Raw genomic sequence first — 24,332 nt, forward strand, 5'->3', positions numbered from 1 at the left:
AGGCCTGTGGTTTGTTTTAGTCGGCCCACAGAACGGCGAAACGCATCCTCACATGGGACGTTCAGTTTTTACTTTGAATCAAATGATAGCCGAAACGCCCAAGTTTTACTCTTTTTAAATACCCACGTCGTCATCATGTTGAAATCTAAAACCTTCGTTAAGAAGACTCGGGGCGGCCGGGTGATGAAAATAGTGCGCGAGCATTATCTGCGAGACGACATTTGGTGCGGAAGCGAGGCGTGCGACCAGTGCCGCCAGGAGTCCACTGTGCTGCAGAGAGAAGCATGCATCGAGAGCAACTTGTGCTCGTTTTCGCATTACCTCGTCCCCGACACCAATGTAGTGTTGCATCAGGTAAGAGAGCGGCAAAGACAGCAAAACATTCTGGTGTTGTATCAGGCTGTCAATCGAGCTTGCAAACCAAACAAGGCAGAATTTGTAAGCATTACCATTGTTTCGCTCTGCTTCTGTGATGATATGCTGCAAAATTAAGTCTAATTTGTAGTTAAACCTGAATTGCCAAGTGTATGATATACAATCCTGTGCCCCCTCTCCCCTTCTCGAACTTTATTTCACCAAGTGGGCTTCCACCTAAAAAACAAACAAAACAAAAACACTAAGAAAAGTAGAGTGCACTGAATATGAATTTCTCTTAAAAGTTCAACGAAAAAACTTATCGAGATGTGTTTTCAAAGAAACTATTTTAAAAACTGCAATGCAAATGTACTTTAAACCCCCCTCCCCATGTTAAATACAACTAAATTGAGGTTAGCCAGTAAAAACTGTACTCCCCATTTGACTAAAGAAAAGCATTTGAAACAAAAGATAATTAAACTAATTGTATATTTAAACACCAAACAATTCAACAGAACCGTATTATTTCGTCTCACAGAAGTCTACTTGTTCAATGCTGTCTCGCAATGCCAAACTCCGTAGACAGGCTAACAGAAATTAGCACAGATATAAGATAAGATAAGATAAGAAAACCTTTATTAGTCTCGCAATGGAGAAATTCCCAATTCACAGCAGCAAAGTTACGAAAGGAAGAAGTAGAACAACAAAATATAGGAGCTGCTGGAAAGGCAGCCACTCTCGCGGCTCATATTACGCTCATAATGAATTTTCCAACAACCGCACATTATTTTGGTATCTCACAGATCGATGTTTTGGAGCACCCTGTGATTTGCAACGTGGTGATCCTCCAGACCGTTCTGCAGGAAGTACGCCACCGCAGCGCGCCGGTCTACAAACGTCTCAAGGATCTCATCCACGAGGAGGAAAGACACTTCTACACATTTACCAACGAGCACCACAGGTAGCAAAGTGCATCACCACATCTCTCTTTTGGCTTCTCCTTAGGACAGGATTATTAGTTTCCTTTTATTCCTACAGTGAGACATTCATCGAACGCGAACCGGGGGAGAGCGCCAATGACCGCAATGACCGAGCTATCCGTGTGGCGGCCAAGTGGTATAGCGAGCACCTGGCAAAGCCCGATGACCCCAAGCTGGTGCTACTAACGAATGATATCGCTAATAAGCAGAAGGCACAAGAGAGCGGTCTGTTGGTGTACAAATGTAAGCTTTTTTGTCGAGCCTTTTAGAATTGCCAGATTGCGGTGATAATCGCATACCAATGCGTCCTTTGTTCTCACGCCAGTCGAGGAGTACGTGAAGGGCCTGATCGCAAATCCCGAACTCGTGGATCGCCTCGCCTTGTCAAATGATGACAAGGTAAGCAAATGAGTTCCTCATGGATTTCTCAGGAGTTTTCATGGTGGTTGTTGCAGCCTAAAATCACAACAGATGTTGCGGCATTCTTGCGAACGTTACATGGCCAAACTCTGAAAGCAGGTGAGCTGTGATTGGCCGTTACCTGAACCCTGAGGTGCCCGTACTACACTTTGATAATCACTGCTTAGAGAAGGAATGACTTATTTTTATACGAGTGGCAAACATGCCTCTGTCACTTTTATTTCTCGGTAGTAAAGCGTTTCGCAGCGAATGATTAAAATTGCAAAGTCGCGCATAATTCTTAGGAATGAGTTCAAACAGCTTGAATTGTGGCAATTGCGACATTGCAAATGGCCTCTTTCCCGACCTCAGAACGACATCGCCAGCAGTAGGGTGTTATTTCCCGAGCATCTCCCGCTGTCCAGGATCCAGGCTGGCATCAAAAGCGGCTCCTTCCTCCAGGGGACCTTCAAGGCCAGCAGGGACAACTATCTGGAGGCCAAAGTTTTTATTCAAAAAGATGAGGAAGACGGCACAGAGGTATGTCGCCCAAGCGCTTTTACATATCCATAGCAACATGTGCACAGCATCTTACCTTTAAGTATATTTCTGTGTTACGCTCACTTTTTCACAACTCTCCAGGTTCTGATCCAGGGCCTTCAGCACCTCAACAGAGCCGTGCACCAAGATGTGGTCGCCGTGCAGTTGTTGCCGCGCAGTCAATGGGTGGCACCGTCTTCCATCATGCTGCAGGATGTGGGCTCGGCCAAAGACGACACCGCTACCGAAGAAGAGGAGCAGGAGCAGGAGGAGGATGCTGTAAGTTGCTGTTGGGCGCAGTCCGGTTATGAGTCTACTTCTCTGCTTGATGACGGTCTCTCTGTTCGTGAGCAGCTGAGAAGTTGCGCAGGGGATGTCGACAGGAAGCCGACAGGCAAGATAGTGGGGATCATCAAGAGGAACTGGAGGCCCTTCTGTGGCATGCTCAATATCTCTCAAATCAAAGAGGTAATGTCAGACTACGGCGGGGCAATATCGCCTTCAAATATATATTTTTCTTCTCCCAAAAAGCAGCTACCCAACAATTATGAAATGGACCCAACAGCTGTTGCCTTCTGTAGGCATAAAAAGCAGGACTGAAGAGGAGTTGACATTCAGTCATCTTCAGCAAAAACTGGGCTGGTCTTGAAATACGTCCTGTTTTTTGCTCTTCATTCAAGCCCGTTGTGCTGCCATCTAGTAACAGACTGTGGAATTACACCAAAAGTAAACGGGATAGTGGTTTCTTGTCGCTAAGGGAAATATGTCGAAGTAAGGGGAGGAGCTTCTATTAGCCATGTCTAATAGATCGGTAGTGCTCTGTCAAAATAGCTTCAAAGCTTACTCCTTTGGCCACGATGTGTATGGTAGCGTTAAGCACAGTGGATTCTGTGAAAATCTGTGATAGAGACCATACGAAGTGGGTTCTTCTTTTTCCTTTTCCTTTAGTCGACACGCCACCTTTTCACGCCGGCCGACCGCTGCATTCCACGCATCCGCATCGAAACCCGCCAAGCGTCCACATTAGCAGGCCAGAGGATCATGGTGGCCATCGACGGCTGGCCCAAAGACTCCAGATATCCAAATGTGCGTCGGTGCCATCGCCGTTGACCTTATTTAAGTCCTGGATGTGATCTGGATGGACAATTACAATTGACGTTTCCTTTTCATTAGGGTCACTTTGTCCGTACTTTGGGCGCGGCGGGGGAAAAGGAGACGGAAGAAGAAGTCCTGCTGCTGGAGCACGACGTTCCCCATCAGGCCTTCTCCCAGGCCGTGCTTAGTTTTCTTCCCAAAACGCCATGGAGCATCAAACCAGAGGTAAATGACATCTTTCCAATCTTTGTTCCTGTAAATAAATTACGATATATATATATATATATATATATGTTGTGTCTCGATCCTTTTGCTTACGTGTGCCTGCAGGACATCGTGGGCAGGGAGGACCTGAGGCATCTGACAGTGTGCAGCGTGGATCCTCCCGGATGCACAGACATCGACGACGCGCTCCACTGTAGAGAGCTGGCCAACGGCAACTTTGAGGTAGAGGTCTCGTACGCACGCTCCCACGTATTTGTCACGCGCCCCGTCTGCGATCTCAGGTGTGTGTTTTTGCTCCAGGTGGGAGTCCACATCGCCGATGTCACTCACTTCATCAGACCCGGGAACGCTCTGGACAAAGAGGCCGCCAACCGAGGCACGACGGTTTACCTCTGTGGGAAAGTGAGGACAATCCCAAGTGCTGACTGACCAAAGCACGCGTGCGCAAATTCCGTCAGTCGTCATGCCTTAGCGGAGCAATTTACATGCGTGTGTTGCGTCCCACAGAGGATCGACATGGTTCCCGAGCTGCTCAGCTCCAATCTGTGTTCGCTCCGCTCCAACGTGGACAGGTTTGGCTTTCCACGCCGCCGTCTCTCCAATTATTTCCGACCGACTGACTTGTGTATGTTTTTGTTTTGTTTTTTCCCCAAGGCTGTCTTTCTCGTCAATCTGGGAAATGAATCAAAAGGCTGAAGTTGTGAAAACGCGCTTCACGAAAAGTGTCATCAACTCCAAGGTATGTCATGAAGTAAACATGCAAATGAGCACGGCCTCGTACGGACCTCTTTTGATTTTTTTCTGGTGCAAATGGATGGAATAGTCCATTGAGTCTAGTGGTCTGTAAGCCACCCCGACCGACTAAATAGAAAAATCTGAACTTTTTTCGCACTGTCAGACAACTGAGAGAAAAGCAAAACGGCTCATCAAAAACTTCATGAACGGTCAACGTGATTTTGGCTAGCTAAATCGAAACTAAGACTCAATGACAACCTGACACTCATGCGATCAGGAATATCCATAAATAAGCCTTCACTTGGGGTTTGAAAACTAAACTAAACTAAAATTTCCCGTCTTGTCCGAATTTTATGGTACTTGATCGTAACTCCGTCTCCTGATTCAATTTCAGGCGTCTCTGACGTATGCCGAGGCCCAGATGAGGATCGACGATACAGGCAAGAATGACGACATCACCGAAAGCCTGCGCGGCCTCAACAAGCTCGCCAAGATCCTGAAGAAGCGCAGGATCGAGAAAGGGTGAGGTCTGCCGAAAAAGCGGGATGTTTTGTACTCGGTTAATGACAAAAATGTCATTCATCATCTCCATCAGGGCGCTGACGTTGTCCTCCCTGGAGGTTCGCTTTCACATGGACAGCGAAACCCACGACCCCATTGAGCTCCAGACCAAAGAGCTCATGTAAGTCCTTCCAAAAACCGCAGGGGAGCCATGGTGGCTTTCTGCCCTTCACCGAGCGGGTTAGTCAGCCACAAATGCAAAACGAATACACTCGCAAGGAAGAGGGGATAACTGATTGGGAAAGCAAGTCAATGGAATTGATTGTCATACTCACTGAACTGGAATTTCTTTGTCACATCAGGGAGACTAACTCCATGGTGGAGGAGTTCATGTTGCTGGCCAACATTTCAGTCGCCCAGAAGATCTACGACGAGTTTGCCGAGTGCGCCCTGTTGAGGAAACATCCGGCACCACCGCCTTCCAACTACGACATTCTCCTGAAGGCAGCAAAGTCCAAGGTGGGTCAAGAACTTGTTCATGGGCTGCACAACATTAACAACCAATAAAATGAAGACACAGATAACGACAGGGTGTCTCATCATTGGTTGCGAAAATGTAAATGCATAAAAAATAGTTTATTTCTTTTTTTTTTTACCCCGGGAATGTTTTTGACCACACACACGTCAGAAAAAAAGTGTAATAGAAAAGCTGAACTTTATTTGGTTTAAAATCAGTTGCACTTTATTTCTTACGGGTAGAATTATGGCAAAAACTGAAAAGAAATCGATCGAACAGATGGCGTGCAATTTGGAGGGTCGACTTTTTTTTTTGTTTTGGTGATTTAGGATGTGCTGCTCCGTACGGATTCGGCCAAGGCGCTGGCCGACTCGCTGGAAGCAGCCAACGTGGACGGCTTTGCGTATTTCAACACGTTGCTGCGCATCCTGGCCACTCGCTGCATGATGCAGGCCGTCTATTTCTGCTCGGGCATGGACAGCGACTTCCACCACTACGGTCTCGCCTCGCCCATTTACACACACTTCACGTCGCCCATTCGAAGGTATAACGCAATTGAATTGAAAACAAAGGAAAAAAAATCCATTGCCAAAAATGTCCCCCCCCCCCCTCTGCTCAACCCCCCCCCCCCCCCAAAAAAAACAATTTTGCCACCTGGATGTCAACAAAAAAAAAACAAGTGCTGTATTCCAACCTCTTCCCGACTGAATGTCGGTGCGCAGGTACGCCGACATCATCGTGCACCGCCTTCTGGCCGTGGCCATTGGAGCGGACAGCACCTACCCGGAATTGACGGACAAACACAAACAATCGGCGCTGTGCAACAACCTCAACTACAGACACAAAATGTCCCAGTACGCTCAGAGGGCATCTGTGGCCTTCCATACACAGGTAAGCATCAATGGAGACGCGCTCAGTTCGTCCCTGTGCAAATGAGGTCCGGTTTGGGTTAAAATAAGAATCCCCCAAGAGTCGTGCACGTTTAAATACAAGTACATTAAAATAAATAAAAATGTTGTGCAGTCACATGTCCTGCATAGTACTTATAGCAGCCTGCTTTGTTCCCTTGCTAGTTGTTCTTTAAGAGCCGAGGCGTCCTGAGCGAGGAAGGATTCGTCCTATTCGTGAGGAAGAACGCCATCATCGTCCTCATTCCCAAGTTCGGCCTGGAGGGGACGGTCTTCTTCGACGGCAAGGACAAGAGCGGCCTGAACCTCGTATTTGATGAGGAGGTAATAAAGGCGCAACGCGTGTTACGAGGGTCTGCCGTTTAACCGCCACCGCGCTCTGTGTTCAGTATCCGTCTCTGACTGTGGAGCGGCACACCTTCCGTATATTTGACCGGGTGAAGGTCACCGTCACCCTGGACGACTCCAACATTCAGCACCAGAAGATACGCATGGCCTTGACCGAGCCTGTGGTAAGAGTTGCGCAAATACAGACGCCATCTTCCGCAAGTGACATTCTCTCCCTTCTCCCTTCAGATCCCGGGTGTAAGTGTTTTGGCCACGGCCGGTGAAACGCAAAACAAGAAGCCCAGGCTGCATAGTTAATCGCCATGTTGCATCAAGAACCGGACTCGACAATTTAATAAAATTGTATCATACAAACGTTTTATTTTATTTTTTTTACATTTCAAAGGAGCTTCATATTTTTATTTAGTTTTTAGAGTGAAAATTATGAATTAAGAATACGTCCTATGCCACTATTGTAAGTCATTTTAACACACCGACCCGGTACTGTAAATACCATTCGATAGAGCAGAACCCTATGCAGCGCCTTTCAAGTGACACAAGGATGCTGAATAACTCATAAGGGTCCAGAAAAATGCCATCATGGATTTCAGTCGGCGGCATTTAAAATTTCTGCTGCATCATGTACGTGGCCTCGAGTTTCTCTTATTTGTGAATGAAAAACGGATGTGCATTTTCAGTCCATTGCTCACACTGCGTCACAGAAAGAGGTGCGAACCACCAACATACGTACAAAGTAAGATTGTCATGTTGACATTCGTTAAAGTGACAAGTATTACTCAGCCTTGATTCTTGTGACTTAAATCATGAAACACATCAGAAATAATACATTGAAGCGCAAACACATCAGTCATTCTGTTAAGTTCAGTATTCATGCATGCCACCTGATGAACCTTACTGGAGAGTTAAAAAAAAAATCGATGTAAAAGTCACGGTCATAGGTTTCCTTAAAAAATACAGCACATTTGATATTGCCTGCATGATTATGGCAGCACCTCAGAAAACTGCGGCCAGCTACTTTTCCTCAGATTTGCCAGCACCGCTGTGTGATAACTCGCTGTACAACCTCATTTAATGCCTCCAATAACATTTGTGGAGAACTAAAGTACTGTTAAAAAAAAAAAAAAAAAACCCTGCAAGAAGTGGGTGTCCCTCTTGATGCGTGCGTGAAACAGTTCAGTGATGAGGATACCACACCTTGAAAAGGACAAAAAGTTAAGAATTTTAATTTCCTACAATGACAGTTGATTGCAGGGAGTGAATTACAGGCCCACCTGCAAGAAATCAAAAAGCTGATACATCAGAGCATATATAAGAATGTGCTTTTTTTTTTTCAACCCAACCCGCAGGCTTTAAACACATTTAAACCTTTTAAAAGACTTTGTTCTCCAAGTAAGTGGCAAAGCGTGACTGCTTCAACTTATGTCACTCCCGGGTGAAGTTTCCAAAAAAAAAAAACGGAAACTTTGAACATTTACACACCAAAACGTTTACGCAACTTCATGTGAAACGCTACCGACACGGTAATGAAAATTTGTGTCAATGTTACGGTAATTATGAACCTTCAAACAATTGCTGCTTTAACAAACGGTATATGACAATACTCCCAGGTGCGTATTCTGTCTGCTCTGATCTTACAGTAGTTGAGGACCTTCTCTGCCTCTTGTTCTAATTATGCTGCATCTCATCCAGAAAACCTCAATGAGGGCTGGCACATTACGCCACAACGAGACACGACACCCAAAGTGCTCAACTCAAAATTCCAACTTGCAGGTGTAGCAAAATGTAAAAATCCACAAAAATGATTTTGCCAAACGATTTGGCGAGTGTATTCGTGTAGCATGCAGAGTATGTTCAGTAGAGTGTGTCAGAGCAGTTCTGGTGATACCGGTACCTTGACTTTAGAGGTTTTGGTGAGGTGGGAGGTCTCTTCGGCGAGGTTGGCGCTGAAGGACTCTTTGCCGTGATAGTCCGAGGCGAGGCCGTCGATCAGACTGCCGGCCGTCGTCGAGGTCGTTTGGTAGCCGCTGTCCACCTACACGAGGCCAAGCACGCAAATGTCTGGTTGTTAGACTGACGGAACATTTTCATTTCCTTCATTTTTTTAATAGCCAAAGGCACTGGTGAGCTGGAGCCTATGTTATCTGAAGAGATGAAAAAGTCTTCACGCCCCCGTGAATGTCATTTGCGCTCACGTTCAAATGTCAGGTTTTAGGAATATTTATTTGAAGAAAAAAAAAAAACGTGAAATTGAATTTCGACAACAAAACTGTAGTTGAGTAAATAAAAAAAACACAAACCTGCATACTGGAATCATAGCGTATACTGCTGCGCTCCGTCAAAAGAGAGAGACACATTTGGGAGTTTTCCGTGGCCGACACGTTGCCCATCCGAGAGCTGGTCAGCCGTCCAGAGAGACCCCCGTTTCCCCCCTCCTCATCCTCTTCTTCCAGTTTCTCCTCCATCCTGAACTCCTGCTCGTTCTCCATCTTCACAGTGTCACTGAATCCCAAGTTCTCCACATCGGGAGCACTATTGCCCCGAGCCAGAGGGGAGGATAAATCAGAATCCATCGAGAGTTCGGCCGGTGGGTCCTCGGCCTCCTGGGCGTCTGGTAGTTTGGGATTGAGGACGGGGGCAATTCGGGGCGGGGTGGTGCAGCAACGGAATCGAGGCCTGGGATTCGCTCGGGGATGGCGCTGGTGTGGAGAACAGCTCCGGATGGGAGAGCAGCCCTCCACGTCCGGACTCATGGCAAAGGAGGGGACGTTCACATCCAGGGGGATGCTGTGGGGAGTCAAACTACAAGGTCGCTTCCACTCGGCTGAAGAGGATCACAAAAATAAGAAACCCCCCCCCCAAAAACATCACACATGAGTTTTAGAGCAGGGTGGGAGAGCTTTTGTGCTTCAGGGCCAAATTTGATTCTCTTTTTATTAGTTGTAAAATATTTCCATTCACTATTTTTAGCCGTCGTGTTGCTTTAGTTTCCTCTCCCAAAAGCGCAATAGAAAATGAAGGGACAGTTCTTGGATAAAATCCACTCTCATACCTGGGCCTGTGGGTGTGCGCTGGGTATGTGCGACGATGGGTGAAACAATGGGCGAGGCCGCGTCCGCAGGGCATGACCTATCAGGGAAGAGCGGGCTGGCGCTGCTGCAGTCCCGGAAGCAGCCAGTCTGGATGGGACTGGATGAGAACTGACTCTGTCAAGCAGCGTCGAAAAAGAAATGAATGTTTAACTTGGTTCTTTGATGTACGAGTTTCATTTGTTCCGTCATCAAGCCAATTCACTCGTATATAATAATAATAATAATAATAGATTTTATTTATAAGCGCCTTTCAAGACACCCAAGGACACTTTACAATAACAAAAAACACAAAACAATACGGGTTGAGCAGCGGCAGCCAAAACGCGCCAGCGTTCACTCAACCCAAAAGTCAGAAACAAGGGAGGGACAGGGGGAGAAAAAAAAACCACGCTCGAACTACCCTCATTTGAGGATAATTTGAGTGAGGCAAAAAACTCCTGCACAAGCATATGACAGTTACAACAGGTCACAAGACATAAACAATGAAGACGGTGAAACAAGGGAATGTATGAGGGAGGGGGTGATGGTGGGGGACTAAGACATGTTATACAACAGTCTCCCTTTTTTGAGCGCGAGACAGTAAGAACAGGAATACTTTCAAGCAGGGGTCTGCAACAGGTAGCCTCCGAAGAGCACATGTATAACCTCAAAGGCTATTCTTAAAAAGAGTGGTCATTTAAAAATGTGAACATTTTTAAAATCTTTTAAAAAATCTTTAAAAAAATCTCTTTTAAAATCTCTCTTTACACTCACATTTGACAAATTTAAAAAAAATATATATAAAATGGACCAAGCGCGGGCTTGTAACTCGAGGTACCATTTTTATATGTGGGTTTTTTTCCCCCCTACTCACCGTAGAGGGCGTTGAAGCAGACACACCGCAGGATACAGGGGATGAAAACATGGCAGCTTGACTCACAAAATCTTCTTCCTGGGTCAACGGCCTCACTTCCCGAGAATGCCCTCTGTCTGGGCTCGGTGGACTGGAGCTGTCGGAGCCGCTGCAGCTGCTCTGGCCATCCAGGAAAAGTTTACGCCTCAAGGAGGACTGGCTCAGGCTCTCCTGAGAGCCATCGCTCGCCGCTTCCTCGGTGCGGTAATATTCCCCTAGGAGATGAACACCGTGACATCACGGCGCAATCACCCGCCGCCCGGACTTCAGCTATTATCGGCTTACCGAGAAGTCTCTCCAAATCAAAGGCCACCGGTAACGAGAGAATTGTCTGAGAGGCAACTGCAACACAAACTTAAAAGTTAATTAACGGCGAGGGGAAAAGACAAGCTCCGACCTTCATGAAAAAGTACTGACCTGATTTTTTTTCTGACTCCTCCTCCAGCATCGGAGACAGAGACCCTGAGGATGCACAACAATATGATATGAAGAAAACTAAACTTTTGAATGCAGATAATGTCAAAAAAGATATTGGGAGAGGAAGCATACCGGTCTTAGATGCGTGAGGTATTCTCCGGGGGTCTGACGTAGACCATGGCGAAGGCACAATTGGTCCTTTGGTAAAAAACTGGATCGGTATACAGACAAGAAATTGATATGATATGTGGCATGACAACAGTGATGCAAAAATGTATCAATTGTCTAGTCTTGCATCGTAACATACCTGCTCGATAGCATTCTGACGTTTTTCTTCAATGTCAGAGTCCATCCTTCAAATTCCAAAAAGAAAAAGATACTTTTAAGCCAACTTGCTACCCTTCCTGAAGGCATTTCATGCACTTTGATTGCAGCACTTCAATAAAATACCTTGTTTGGCTGAGGTAAAATGACTGTCGCTGAATCTCCTCTGGATCGATGTGCACTGGAAGCAGACTGGCCATATCCTCGATTGACCAATTGAACCCGGAGGGAGCCTGTGCAAAAGTGACAATTTCAGACACAGCATAGACAATAAGACAGAACATTAAATGCGGACAGGATGAATAGACGCAACTCACAGCTTGGGATAACTTGAAAACAGACGGACTGGGAACCAGGGGCTCGCGGAGGTGGTGGTAGTCATTGGGACTTTCAAATGGATTTCTTATTGAGGTTCTCCCTGGTGTTTCTGGAGTGACATGTGGCTCCGGGTGGTCCCCCATCTTTGATAATAAAGATAACCAAAACAAATTGTTTACCGAGGTTAATTCTGTAATCCCACTTTGATGGTCCGAACCACTATTAATCCATGACAAATGTATCTTTACTCATCTATCGAAGCGAGTAAAGTAAGTAAAAGGGTGGACAACGAAATGTCCTTCCACAAGCACACCACTCGGGCATTAAGTCAATTTTACATTTTTTTTCAAATGACATTTTGTTTGGTGGTGTGCCGTGATATTTTCATCAGGTCAAATATCAGACTTGGATCAATAAATGTTTGAGGGAAATTTGCTAGAAGACATATTTTTCGACCTTACCTTGGTTTCCTTATTTCGTTCGAAAGTTACCTTTTGTCTAACGCGATGTTCTTTTGAGATAAAACCAAATGGTAGATTAGATATGTATATATTTTGTGATACTCACATCATCGAAGAATCAAACACTTTAATACCGCAATCACTACTGAATGGAGGAAGTGTCTTTAGGCGTTTTTGGACGCTATTTCAATTTCGTCCTCGCAACCCGGCAGCCAATAGAAACGTTCTAGGAAATCCGTAACAACCAATCAGGACTATTGGCGTCACATCCGCTTCCGGCTTCTCAACATTCACTCCATCAGGCTCAATATCTGTTGCGAGTTTATTGCTTGGTGATCTAATTTTCAAGAGACACGTTTGTTTGTAACCATCATAAAATGATCGGAAAATATTCAAATCATTTATATTCGCTTGGTTAAATTATTTATATCCTCCCGCGGGGTCTTTATAGCGCTTCGATAGCTTCCATCTAGCAAGTTGGCTAACTGTCCATTCAGAACCATGGCAAGTGCATCCAGTGCTAACCTGAATGCAGTCCGAGAGACTATGGACGGTAATAGAGACATTTCACTAACACGTTGTCTAGTCGCTTGCTTTTGCCTGGGTTATAACGTCTGTTTTTCGTGTATCTTTCCACCAGTATTACTGGAGATCTCAAGGCTGCTCAATACAGGCCTGGACATGGAGTCTCTGTCGATCTGTGTGAGATTGTGCGAGCAGGGCATCAACCCAGAAGCTCTGTCTTCGGTTATCAAGGAGCTGAGGAAAGCCTCCGAGACCCTCAAGGTACACGGGCTTGAGTCGAGCACTGTTCTGTCAATATCTTCACATTTACTTAAATTATGTGTGATTGAATGGGAACTGAAAAAAAGGCTCACTGTGGTGAACCGACATTGTCTTTATTTTGTGTTACAGGCTCCTGAAAACTGCACGAACTAAAGATGAAACGTTGCCTTTGGTGTCCTAAAAGGGACTGCTGCCGTCTCTTGTCCCTGCACCATGGAAGCTACAGCCATTATGGCCTCACTATTGTCCCTCGTGTCCTCTCCTGCCCTTGGGTGCAGATGACAGTCAATTTGAATCCCGAAAAAAATATCACTCAGCATCAGCTAGTTATGAATTGTAAGTGAAAACTTGTCATCTATAATAAATCTATTTTTAATGGTGTTTAATTTCCAACGTTCTCCAAGCGTCATTTAAAAGTTTATATGTTTGTAAACATCCATATTGTGTATGAATGTCGAAATCAAAACAATACAGTTAAAGGCCACTAGGTGGTGCCGTGACACCCTTATTCCTATCTATTTACTTCAGCTTTCAAAAAGTACAAGGACTGTACGGAAAGAGTGATATAAATGTCTATTTACAAGTCATATTTTCTGTATCACACAAGATGAAAACTACAGAGTTTTTGTTTTCATGCCGCAACATCAATAGCTCGATGCCTTTTTTTTTGTTATAAAACAAACCCGAATGGAAAGCCTTGAGTAAAAAAAATTAGACTACAGTGGAACGAGTTTGGTGCTGTCTCTATCCTATACGCGACGTGATTACAGCTCCTGTTGTGATGATGTTATTCTAGCAACTGACAATTTGGACAACAAAATGACAATTTGATAGCCGTCTGTTTTCATTGCACCGCCCTTTAGAAAAGCCAGCCTAACATGGATTGGGCTTTGTTTTTGTCGCAAAACTTTTCAGAAATGTGGAGTGGTCATCCAACAGGGGATTTCAAAACGCAGCAGAAAATATTCTCACTTCAGGGTCACTTCATTGTGTACAGTAAACCCCATTTAACCTCAGAGGGGCCATTTGAACCTTTATGAGGTACTCAGAGGGAACATACTAAACCGTATGAAAAAGAAGCATCCCTATATGTATTATGAGCATTTTAATGAATTTTTATGACAGTTCCTCTCTCTCTCCCTCTCTCTGAGGCTGATGCAGCCTCCCCACTGGTGCACGCCGGGGAGAATCAATACAAGAGCTGTACCGTAAAGTATCAGTTACACATACTGCCCATCTGGCTGAATTTGAGCATTTCCCCCCTTCGATGTTCATGTTCACGTTCTGCATGTCTTTCAGGGCTGCACATTCCCCATACAAACGCCACTGATCTACAAGTGGAAAAGAAAAAAACCTTTCACATAAAATGTACTGTATGTATTTTTTTTATGGCCATGTTGCATGTCCTATTTGAAATGCCATCCATATTGTACATACCAGAAACCGATTATCCAGATGTATGTTGAAGGGGATCAACCTTACAACTTGTATGCAAGCGCACCGTGCATTGTTTTCTTTTCTCCACTGTCTGCAAAACAGCTCTCTTCATCTTCCAGGGGGAAAAAAAATGCTGAAAGCACACAACTTTCCTCCACAGGCCAACGTGCAGGCTTGAAGCAAAGCTCTCATCTTCGAGGGCTTGTATTAGGGCCTCATTGTGTAGGTGGGGGTCCACTTCCATGCGAGCAACTTTATTTGCTACTGCTGCTTTAAGATGTCTACAAATAAGGGGTCCCCCCCCCAACCCCCCTCTACTCTTCCCACCCTTAAGCCTTCTGACAATAACAGCCCTCAGAGGAAGTCAGCGTGTGAGCGCATGGGTGTCGGCGTAAGCATTTTCGGCTTTGACTGACAGGCCGGCAGTTCAAACCCTCGTGCTCCTTTTTTTTTTTTTTTTGATCTGCTAACACACTTTTCTCCGTGTTCCACATAAAGAAGAATCATGTCGGACTCGTATGAAGTGCAGGGGGTTGAAGTCTTCACACTCAAGTTGAAGTATCGATACTTAAAAGTACTGATTCGGTTCTTTAAGTTCAAGTAAAGAAGTACAATCTGAAATGTACTAAAGTATAGTAAATGAGTCAATTATTTACAATACTCCTTTTGAGGAAAAAAAACCCTTGCTAAAAAAAAATCTGCACTTGCGTTTTTCAGATTAGAGAGAGTTTTGGAATGCCAGAAACTGGCGTTTTGTGTCCTGCCAGTGGCACAAAACGGCTTCGCCTCAGATCATTCTCAGAGCCGACTGCAAGCCGTGCAGGGGGAATATGTCACTTCTCCAAATCTGTCCCGTCATGTTTGTTCACGTGGCCTGGTTCACGTTACTCCACGTCACGGCTGCCCAAGGTATCACTCAAGTGATCAAAATCTCAATCGCCGATGACTTTACCTCTTTAACCTTTATTTACTTCTTTTTTTTTCCCCACAATGTGTCGTGAGGCTAGACAGAAAGTGAGCCTATTGGCAGAAGGACGATGAGGATGGAGCTCGAGGAGGACAAGCAAAGAAAAACAACAAAAAAAGTAATTACCGTAAACTGGACAAACCGAGTCGTATGCAAGTGTGCTTGCGAGGGGCGTGGCCTCATGAGTGACTTCAGGAATATGTTCGCTTGGACTTGGAGTTTGGCTTATTGTGACAGCTCTCATTTTGTATTTGTGTGTTTGACATTATTGAGTCACAGCACGAAGCAAAAAAAAAAAAAAACAACCAAAGTGAGGAGCACATAACTTGAAAACTGGAAAGTCGGGACACACGTCAATTAAGGTTCCACCGGACCTGCAAAATCTACTTACGTCCAACATTTTGTACATAGTTTCTTCCCACCACAGAGTTTGAGTGAGGCATGAAGATGCGATCATCCAAAGTTCGCAACACGGCTCGACCTCGACACAGGGTGGGTGGGGGGTGGGGCGGAGTGCAGATGGAGAAAGGCCCCACAGTGTGAATCCTTTTCTTTTTCTTTCCACAAAGCAAAACAGTTGCTTGATTGGCGAGTGTGGGCGTGGGAGTCTTCCGTGTTTGATGTGTTCCTCCTGATCCCCGCCAGACACTTTGATCTGGCGTAAAACAAAAATATTCCCAAATCCCACAGTCCTGACTGGGTAGATTAGCGGCCATATATGCATAAACATCTAAGGGGGGGGCTGCTCAACTAGGGCAGTGGTCAGGTCACATGACTGCGCCAACTTCAAGCGGGCGCTGGCAACCAAAACTTCTAAAGGTGTTTATGTTTGTATGTCTGATAATTACCCATGGCCCGTATGTTGTTATTATTATTTTTTCTGAATAAACGAGGGCATTCACATATAAAAGCGCAGGACCCTCGTGGTGCCGTAATGGTCCTGGTGCGGGAAATGGAAGGTACAAGAAATAATTAGACTGATTAGTGGCTCCTTGTATGCGAAAAGCCAAATTATGGACAGTGCGTCGAGGTGGGAAAACAACTGCTGTTTATGCTCAACTTCTGAGTGAGAAATAAAGAAGAAAGCGGTGGGCTGACCAATTTCGAATAGCATATGAACAATAATAACGTAGCCTTTGTACAACGTTGTTTTGATGAGATGGAAGTCCAGTTTTTGGTGCTCATTAGATGATCAATTAAAGAGGAAGACTTCCTTTTCGCATGAGCATTCGTATGCTTGTCTTGTTAAATGGCTGCACTCTCGCGGTGTTGTAAATGTGACAATTCCGTGTTACCCATGGATCGTTTGTCCGTTGCATTTTTTATTGATCAATTTTCAATCAATGCCCCCCCCCCCCCCCCGCGAGTAACGAATTCATCTTTTTTATAATCCAACACAAAAAAAAAGCGTCCCATTTTTAACTTTGATTTTCAATTTGCATTCAAGAAACTGAAAAAGTGAGGCGTTAGTTTGTTGTTTGATTTTAAATGTAACATCCACAACAACAAAATTTGGCAGATTTTTCACAGTTCAAGTTTTGGCCCTGATCAAAAATACACGCTTGAAAAAATGGACCAGAGGACATTTTTTTGCCTGACCTGAAAGTTTGATAATGAGCATTACTGAAGCTATGCTAGCTTGTTAGCCATCCATAAGTGATCATTTTCGAACTTTTGAGTGAGAAATGTTATTAAACTCCAAAATGTAATTGATCTGTTTGATATGTACTCTTTCCTATCGGAAAACTCAGAATGTCCCAGAATGAATTTAGTTTGACCTTTGATGTTCCACTGTTAATATTTTATTCTTAAGGAGAACACACAGTACTCTGGATTTGTCATGCGCAGCTGGTTTCAATGATTTTTTTTTTCTGTGCGGATATATTAGCAAAGCAAAATGACATAATGCAAGGCTAAGAGACACCACAACTACGACATCTAATTTAATCCGTCACAAGGACGTCGACTCCACAATCCAGCTCACTGAGACCTGCTCGTACTTTAAGCTTCATGTCGCTTTTGCGTTTATTTGAGAAGACAAGTAAAAGTACATTGGGACTTGACTGACTTACCGATTTTATTCTCCTCAGTAATGAAGATTTGCTTGAAATTTGAGGGTTAGGACTTGAGACCTCCCGCCTGTATGATGAACAGCGTACCTGAAATACACCAATGTGATGTAATTAAAAAAAAAAAAACCCTGAGTAGGCGGAACAAATCTGGTTGACCTTTCTCGTCAGTCGCTTTTGTAATATTTAATTGTAAAGAGACTTTTGTTCACAGCCACCTCTAAATGCCACTCCACGCATGAGACTGAAAGACTGCACGAACAAGAAGCAAAGAGGGGAAACGTACGCCTGACTGCGAGGGGACTTCAATAATTGATTTATTCACATTTCTGTAACCCTTATTGCTTAATCTGAGCGCCTCGTGTTTGCCCTCCGAGGAGTTGTGTGACCTTGTTACCAGCGCGCGCCGATATACCACCCTTGATTAAATACGGGACACACTTCTAAACGTTTAATATTAAACTATTTAGCTCCCAATTAAATTCACGGCGAGGAAATTGGATCATAAACTCTTTTAGGGATCGTTAGCAGCCATTAGACGGGATAATGCCGTGGCAATCAAAATCTGTTGGACAAAAAAATAAAAAATAAAACAACTTCCAAAGTCTTTTGGTGACTTTGTTGTTTTTGGATCTTTTCCAAGCCGATTAATGTCGGATTGATTGATTTACAGTTGTAATTAGCCGTCTTCTGCTCAGACGCATAGTAATCATATATTTGCCTGCTTGTTTTAAACTATTAATTGGTTTCATTAACACAATCGCTTAATTGAATAACAATTAGCAACCTTGGCTGCACCCCCCTCCCCCTCTCGTGTTTCCCTCCCGCAATGATAATGAAAGCAGCTTTCTTATCTGATTGCAATTTGGAGTGTTGGACTACACAATGACGAGTATGATATTGGGCTTGTTAGTTTATTCGAGGGGGGCTCACTGAGGCGTTGAGATGGCATTGAGCGCTTTGTGTTTAACAGGTAGGCACCATATGCCGCCGTAATCAGCAGCCGGAATCACATTTGGTTGTAAAATTGTCTTCTAATAAAAGCGGCTAGTAAAACAACACGGCCTAATTCAATTTCGGTTCAGGCTCAAAGTGAACAGCTGCTCGGGTTGGTTGGATTGTTGAACATTCTCGCAAACGCGTGCAGTTAGTGGACAATGACAAAGTTTTTACGATTTGGCCGTCATTGCGATGGACTTGGAATAAAACAATCAATGTGGCAATCAAGGGAGACGGTAGGCTTTGACTTCAGAAATTGCACTAAAATGTTGCATTTTAACTTAAGATGCCGGACAAAAATATGTCATTTAATATTTAAACGAGCAAAATCATCGCTCGGCCTTCGCCTCTTCCTCGAGGCTCGATGGTCTGAAGTTTGCCGGCAAATGTTGATCGCTCATCTTTTAACAGGTGGGCTCTGGCACTGTCGCCCGTGAGTGCGCTGTGGCCGGCTTTTGCTGGAGACCAGAGTGAGGAGACTAAATAAATGGTTGGATGGTGGGAGGAGATAGCTAGCTAGCTGATATAGATTTGATAGCTAGCTAGCTGATATAGATTTGATAGCTAGCTAGCTAGCTAGCTGATAGATAGATAGATAGATAGATAGATAGATAGATAGATAGATAGATAGATAGATAGATAGATGGATGGATTCGATAGCTAGCTAGCTAACTGATAGATTTGATAGCTAGCTGATAGATCGAGAGAAAGATCGAGAGATAGAGATTCGATAGCTTGCTCGCTAGATAGATAGATAAACTGACAGACAGATAGCAGTTCTGTGCATACTGTAAATTGACACATCACCATTTATTTCAATTCCATTGTGTTCGCATATAAAGGCAGAAGCAAAAAAAAAACATCATGAAAAAAACTCAGCCATTGTCTAAATACAAGTGGATCAAATTGTATGTATGTTGTTGTTTTTTTTTTTAAACCCCACTTGAATCCCACCATAGACTGTTTTTTTTCCCATCAAGTTTTCTGGCAGAAAATAAAGACAGGGGGGTGGACGAGCTGTCCACTCCACTTTAAAGAAGACAAGAGCAGGCACATTGTAGTGACAGCTCGCATTATGTGTGTGTGTGTGTGTGTGTGTGTGTGTGTGTGTGTGCGTGTATGTGTGTGTGTGTGTGCGTGCGTGCGTGTGTGCGTGCGTGTATGTCAGAGAGACCGAGACAGTGGACAAGGCAAAGAATGTGTGTGCTGGTGAAACAGAGAGAACGTGTGTGTGTGTGTGTGTGTGTGTGTGTGTGACAACGACAGCTTGTATTCTTCATGATTAATGATGTGCTGTGTGACTTGATAAGTGCTTCGGAGGACCAACGCTTGTTTCAATTAGACCTTGTGAAGGTCGCGACGCTGGGCTGGCCTCTCATTATCATATCCATAATCAATCCACATTATCATAGGGCAGCATGCAATGGATGTGTGTTATATCTTGGTCTCTCACACACACACACACACACACAAACACACACACACACCCCCAATAAGACATCTAATCACATATCAAAACACAATGACATCCTCTCTCATTCAAAAGAGCGCGAACACACACACAGACACACACACACACAGCCTTCACTCCAAGTTGATTTGAATCATAACGGTGGCTGCCGAGACGGATTGTCTGTTCAGATTAAAAGTGTGTATCAGAGAATTAGGCGGCGTTGATGGTGGTGGCATTTCACATCCCCTCTGCAGACACAAATGCCAAAGCATCATTCTGTCTCCCCCTCCTTTACTTTCATGGAATGACACACACACACACACACACACACATGCACACACACACACACACACACACTTATCCAAGACCCTGGGGCTTTTTTTAATAGAGGCAAAGCCATTCGTATGGTTTTGCCCCTCTAATGAGAACAGATTGAGTGGTATTTACACTTCATCGGCTGATCTAGCCACCTACACATGCCCCCCCCCCCCCGCCTCATCTTACTGCACATTGGCCAAAAGAGACGTGTGGAGAAGAGCAGAAGTTTGGATAAATAATTGTTCAAAGTGCAGCCTGGAAAGGATGAAATTGCTGCGGGTGATAGGAGAGGCGTCAAAAGCAAGCAAGCAAGAAGTGCCTTCGGTGTCCTCTTGAGAGTCACTCCGTCATCACGATACTCTGACATCTTATTGTGAGTGGCGAAACAGATGCAATTTTGCACACATACCAGTGCCATGTTATGTCTCTTAAATGTGTTTCCTTCATTTTATGTCATATTCTGTCTTTGGATGTACGTGATGTTACTGCTGTGCTAACAATGATGTGTGCAGGGTGGTGAAGTGATACTAAATAATTTTTGGAACACGCTTTTACCGTTCACAGCAAGTTATTTGTTGTGTTCTATTTTTACTTGTTTTGCTCCTGCCTTGGATTACCCAACAATGACAATCTGTTAAAATGCAAACATCACACGAAATGTACATTTGTTTTTGGATGAACACTTAGGCCTCCTCCGCTACTGTATTTCAAAGTTGGTTATGTCAGTGGCCATTCTTTTGTTTTGTTTGGGTGGCCCTTGCTGTGAAACATTTGAAAAACCGCTGCACGACACGGCCCAAGTTCTGGATGAAGAAAAAAGAAGTTTTGCAGGTCCTGAAGCCAGCAGATATGTTTGCGCTAATCAGTGCATTGTTTGATTTCAGGGGCCCTTAACGACAATAGCGGCTGTGCAAATGAAACCCGTGACCTTCCTGTTGTGAGACACAGCCGTTTCCCCCACCAGGGTGTCCTGACTGCACGGATGGAAAACGTGCACTAAGAGCACCAAAGGTGAGTACGCAATCAGTTGACGGGCGCGAGTGACGATTGACCTATAGATGGGATGATTTTCGAATGTGGCGGGAGGTTAAACGGCACGTTTAAGGTGGGACTTGAATAATTAGCGCCGACGGCTGCGCGCGCCTCTCTCCTACAGATGGAGAGCGCCAGAGTCGTGACATTTCTATTTGGCAAAGAAAAGGCCATACTCAGCAGGAGTTATCAAAGGCAAAAAGTAAAAAGTTGGAGTTTGCTATCTCCCCCCCCTCGCGCCCCTCTTCCCTCTGGAGATACTCATGTTAAGCATAATTAAGCAGATTTGATTAGCATCAAGCCTGGCTTCCTCTCTTGACTTTTAATGAATGTAAATCTACCATCTACATCCTAAAGATTAATTTCTGCCAATTAAAAAACACAAGAGGGCTTATTGGAGAGGGTTAGGTGGGGTGGGGCGGGAGTCTTGTCGGAGTGGGATGAAAAAAAAAGAGAGCGTTGGAGTCCTTTGAGTTGGGAGTGCAGTCTGAGTTTTACCCCCCCCCCCCCCCCACACACACACACAAGTTGTCGTACGGCGAGATGGTCTCTGGAGATCTGCGGCACTCCCTCGCCGCCGAGATCATTATCAGCACAATGTTCCGTGAAAGCCACTTTGAAAGGACTGTAAGCTCCATATGTAAATGACAGCAGTGTGTGCGTGCGTGCGCCGGAACAGGTAAAAGGGTCAGTTTGTCAAGACAAGGTTATTGCTGCCTGATTATGAGCTTTGGACATCTTTTCATGCCGCCTTTTCTGAGCTACCTTTTTATTGGTTTCAAGATCAAATGGGGGGGGGGGTGATTGAAATTCATTCCCGTGTAGTAGGAGTGACGACCAACCTCATTTGCTTGAAGAAGGCACCTGCTTGTGCTTTGGGATTCACTGTTTGTAATTTTCTGTGTGTATTTTCTTTCTCCTGGAGGAAAAAAAACCCCAAAATCAATCTATTGGGTAGTGAGCTTTGCTGATTCAAAAACAAAAATGGCTGTCATTTGTGCAAAGTATTGCCAAATTGGTAAATTGACCTTTTACAATAGAAAATAATAAGGAGGCACTTTTCAGTTCAGGGTGAGATTTGAATTGTTGCAATAAACAAACAAAATGTCAAAATATATAAATACTTGATATTGAACCATTTCCTTTTTAATAATCATTGTAAGAAATTAGTCTTAATTAATCTGACCAGTATCTTCAGATGGATGACCGTCGTTAATGATTAAAAACTAAAGGTAGTTTGAGCAAATGTGTTTGAATTCAGACGTATTTATCCAACCGGTAGCCTTTCAGGAAATTCTGTTTGTTTTCAAGTAAGTTTAGGATTGAGAGCATGTTTGTTTTCAAAAATATCAACTTGCATCAATTTTATTTTCAAGCATAACACGGGCTCCAAAATGTTCGGGGAAGATTACAGTGATACCTCCATGATATTAATGTGTTTATTAAGAAAGGCTTTGGGTGCCACATTTCGACTCATCATCAGTATTAATCGGAATGATGTGTATTGGGCGTTCGTAAATAGGCTTATCTGAAGTTTATGTAGGCTAATCTCTCCCTCTCTCTCTCTCTCTCTCTCTCTTTCTCTCTCTCTCTCTCAGAGTGTTCGTGTGAGAATATGTCCAGACTCCTCCTCTTTATGATAATGTGACAGGAGCATCTCCTTGTGTGAGACAAGCCTCCATTCGCAATCAACTATGTGATCTCTTTTCTCCCTCAAATCTGCTCTCTGCGGTTCTTCCATCCTCTGGTCGTCGCTCCTTTCCCTCCCGCAAAGCAGTCAAAGCGACAAAGTTACTTTGTTCGACTCAAAAGTTTACTTTTTGCTCCGTTTTTTGGGGTGTTGTTTCACCGCCACCGGTTCGCTGACTCGCGCGACCAACATGGCAACTCCCGCCGCTCCGACTCTTCTCCCCGTGGCTCCGCTCGGCCATCACCCGGCGGCGAGTTCCGCATCCCCGGCCACTCATTCACCTCCACCTGCGGCCACCTCCGCCACTTCCTCGCCGGCTCCTCCGGCGGCGCGTCCGACACTGCTCCACCAATTCCGGGCGGACCTCTTACTCCCGAACGGCACCCAGTTGAAGAGCGGCGGCGTCGGTGTGGTCCCGATGTCCGGGATCGGGAACAAGCCCGTGTACGCCACGCCGTCCCCGGTGGAGAGCACCCCGCAGAACAACGAGTGCCGGCTTGTGGAGGTGAAGGGAGCCAAGCTGGCGTCGTTCACCGTCAAAAACACGGAGCTCATTTGCCTCCCGCAGGCCTTCGACGTGTTCCTCAAGCACCTGGTCGGCGGGCTTCACACCGTCTACACCAAGCTGAAGCGGCTCGACATCACGCCGGTGGTGTGTAACGTGGAGCAGGTCCGCGTGCTCCGGGGACTGGGGGCCATCCAGCCCGGCGTGAACCGATGCAAGCTCATCTCCAGGCAGGACTTCGAGACGCTCTACAGCGACTGTACCAACGCGAGGTGAGGCCGGTCGCGAGGGGGTTCTGGGGCGGGGATGACTCGATGTGTGTGACCCCGGTGGTGTGAGTGGGGATTTTGGGTGAGCAATCCTCGGTTTGTCTGTAATGGACGACAGCAATCTACGATGGAGTCAGAAAATCCCAGGTGATTGAACGTATCACCGTTTTTCACCAAACTCCACGACGATACAGTACAGTGTTCCCCCGCCCATTCGCGATTTTTTGCCGTAAATACAACACTGGGCGGGATAAGATTAAAAAATAGCACATAAAACTGTTTTATGTTTTGATTAGCTTTCCTTTTCTGCATATAAATTCTATAAATGATAATACAGCCTCACATATTCATGGTTCAGTTGCGATTTCATGCGCTGTATTCACACAGTTGTTCAAGACTGAATTTCCAGAAAATTCACTCTTCATTTAACAAATCCCAACTTTTTAACATTATTTTTGTGGCAAAATACTGTCTACAGTTTGTTTGGGAGCGTTTGAAATGCTACAAGCATCTTTGCAAGTGATTTGAGATTGTTTGTGTATATTTATGGTCAAATTCATTCATATTGGCGATTTAAAGCACTTTTGGGGCAGTGTCTGCTATTCACATATTTTCGCCGTTCTTGGTTCACTGTGACTGAATTTTAAATTTAGGAGTTACTTGTACTTTATGCATCACTTTATTAATTAAACCAAAAAATGTTC

The 24,332-nt window shown here is 44.7% G+C and overlaps 4 protein-coding genes across 7 annotated transcripts in view; 3 read left to right on the forward strand and 1 right to left on the reverse strand.

The window, feature by feature from the left end:
- The first annotated feature begins 9 nt into the window (after window positions 1–9).
- dis3 (DIS3 exosome endoribonuclease and 3'-5' exoribonuclease) lies at window positions 10–6,956 on the forward strand. Its single transcript, XM_086122282.1, has 21 exons — window positions 10–354; window positions 1,158–1,315; window positions 1,393–1,577; window positions 1,660–1,733; window positions 2,106–2,273; window positions 2,376–2,552; window positions 2,628–2,741; window positions 3,222–3,359; window positions 3,447–3,593; window positions 3,699–3,815; window positions 3,894–3,995; window positions 4,101–4,165; window positions 4,248–4,332; window positions 4,723–4,850; window positions 4,924–5,010; window positions 5,192–5,348; window positions 5,676–5,890; window positions 6,069–6,237; window positions 6,420–6,578; window positions 6,644–6,766; window positions 6,831–6,956. Exons 1-21 carry the CDS (start codon window positions 136–138, stop codon window positions 6,897–6,899), a joined length of 2,856 nt encoding a protein of 951 aa, XP_085978408.1. The 5' UTR covers window positions 10–135; the 3' UTR covers window positions 6,900–6,956.
- On the reverse strand, window positions 6,939–12,276 carry bora (bora aurora kinase A activator). Its single transcript, XM_086122284.1, has 12 exons — window positions 12,210–12,276; window positions 11,642–11,785; window positions 11,451–11,557; window positions 11,308–11,353; window positions 11,133–11,211; window positions 11,001–11,045; window positions 10,869–10,925; window positions 10,545–10,798; window positions 9,652–9,805; window positions 8,900–9,423; window positions 8,494–8,634; window positions 6,939–7,796 (listed from the first exon to the last, which is right to left on the reverse strand). The coding sequence occupies exons 2-12, from the start codon at window positions 11,783–11,785 to the stop codon at window positions 7,776–7,778; spliced, it is 1,572 nt and encodes a 523-aa protein (XP_085978410.1). The 5' UTR covers window positions 12,210–12,276; the 3' UTR covers window positions 6,939–7,775.
- A 102-nt stretch (window positions 12,277–12,378) lies between these two features.
- On the forward strand, window positions 12,379–13,282 carry mzt1 (mitotic spindle organizing protein 1). Its single transcript, XM_086121776.1, has 3 exons — window positions 12,379–12,656; window positions 12,744–12,889; window positions 13,019–13,282. Exons 1-3 carry the CDS (start codon window positions 12,605–12,607, stop codon window positions 13,040–13,042), a joined length of 222 nt encoding a protein of 73 aa, XP_085977902.1. The 5' UTR covers window positions 12,379–12,604; the 3' UTR covers window positions 13,043–13,282.
- Window positions 13,283–23,044: 9,762 nt separating this feature from the next.
- dachc (dachshund c) overlaps window positions 23,045–24,332 on the forward strand; it is a 31,218-nt gene continuing 29,930 nt past the window's right edge. For all 4 annotated transcript variants that reach the window (XM_086121772.1, XM_086121774.1, XM_086121773.1 and 1 more), the window contains exon 1: window positions 23,045–23,631. In XM_086121772.1, coding sequence (XP_085977898.1) covers window positions 23,045–23,631 — 587 coding nt within the window. The remainder of the gene's footprint in view (window positions 23,632–24,332) is intronic.

The sequence above is a fragment of the Hippocampus guttulatus genome, chromosome 10 (genome assembly GCF_054856545.1).
Source record: "Hippocampus guttulatus isolate MCC_2025c chromosome 10, RoL_Hgut_1.0, whole genome shotgun sequence".
NCBI lineage: Eukaryota > Metazoa > Chordata > Actinopteri > Syngnathiformes > Syngnathidae > Hippocampus > Hippocampus guttulatus.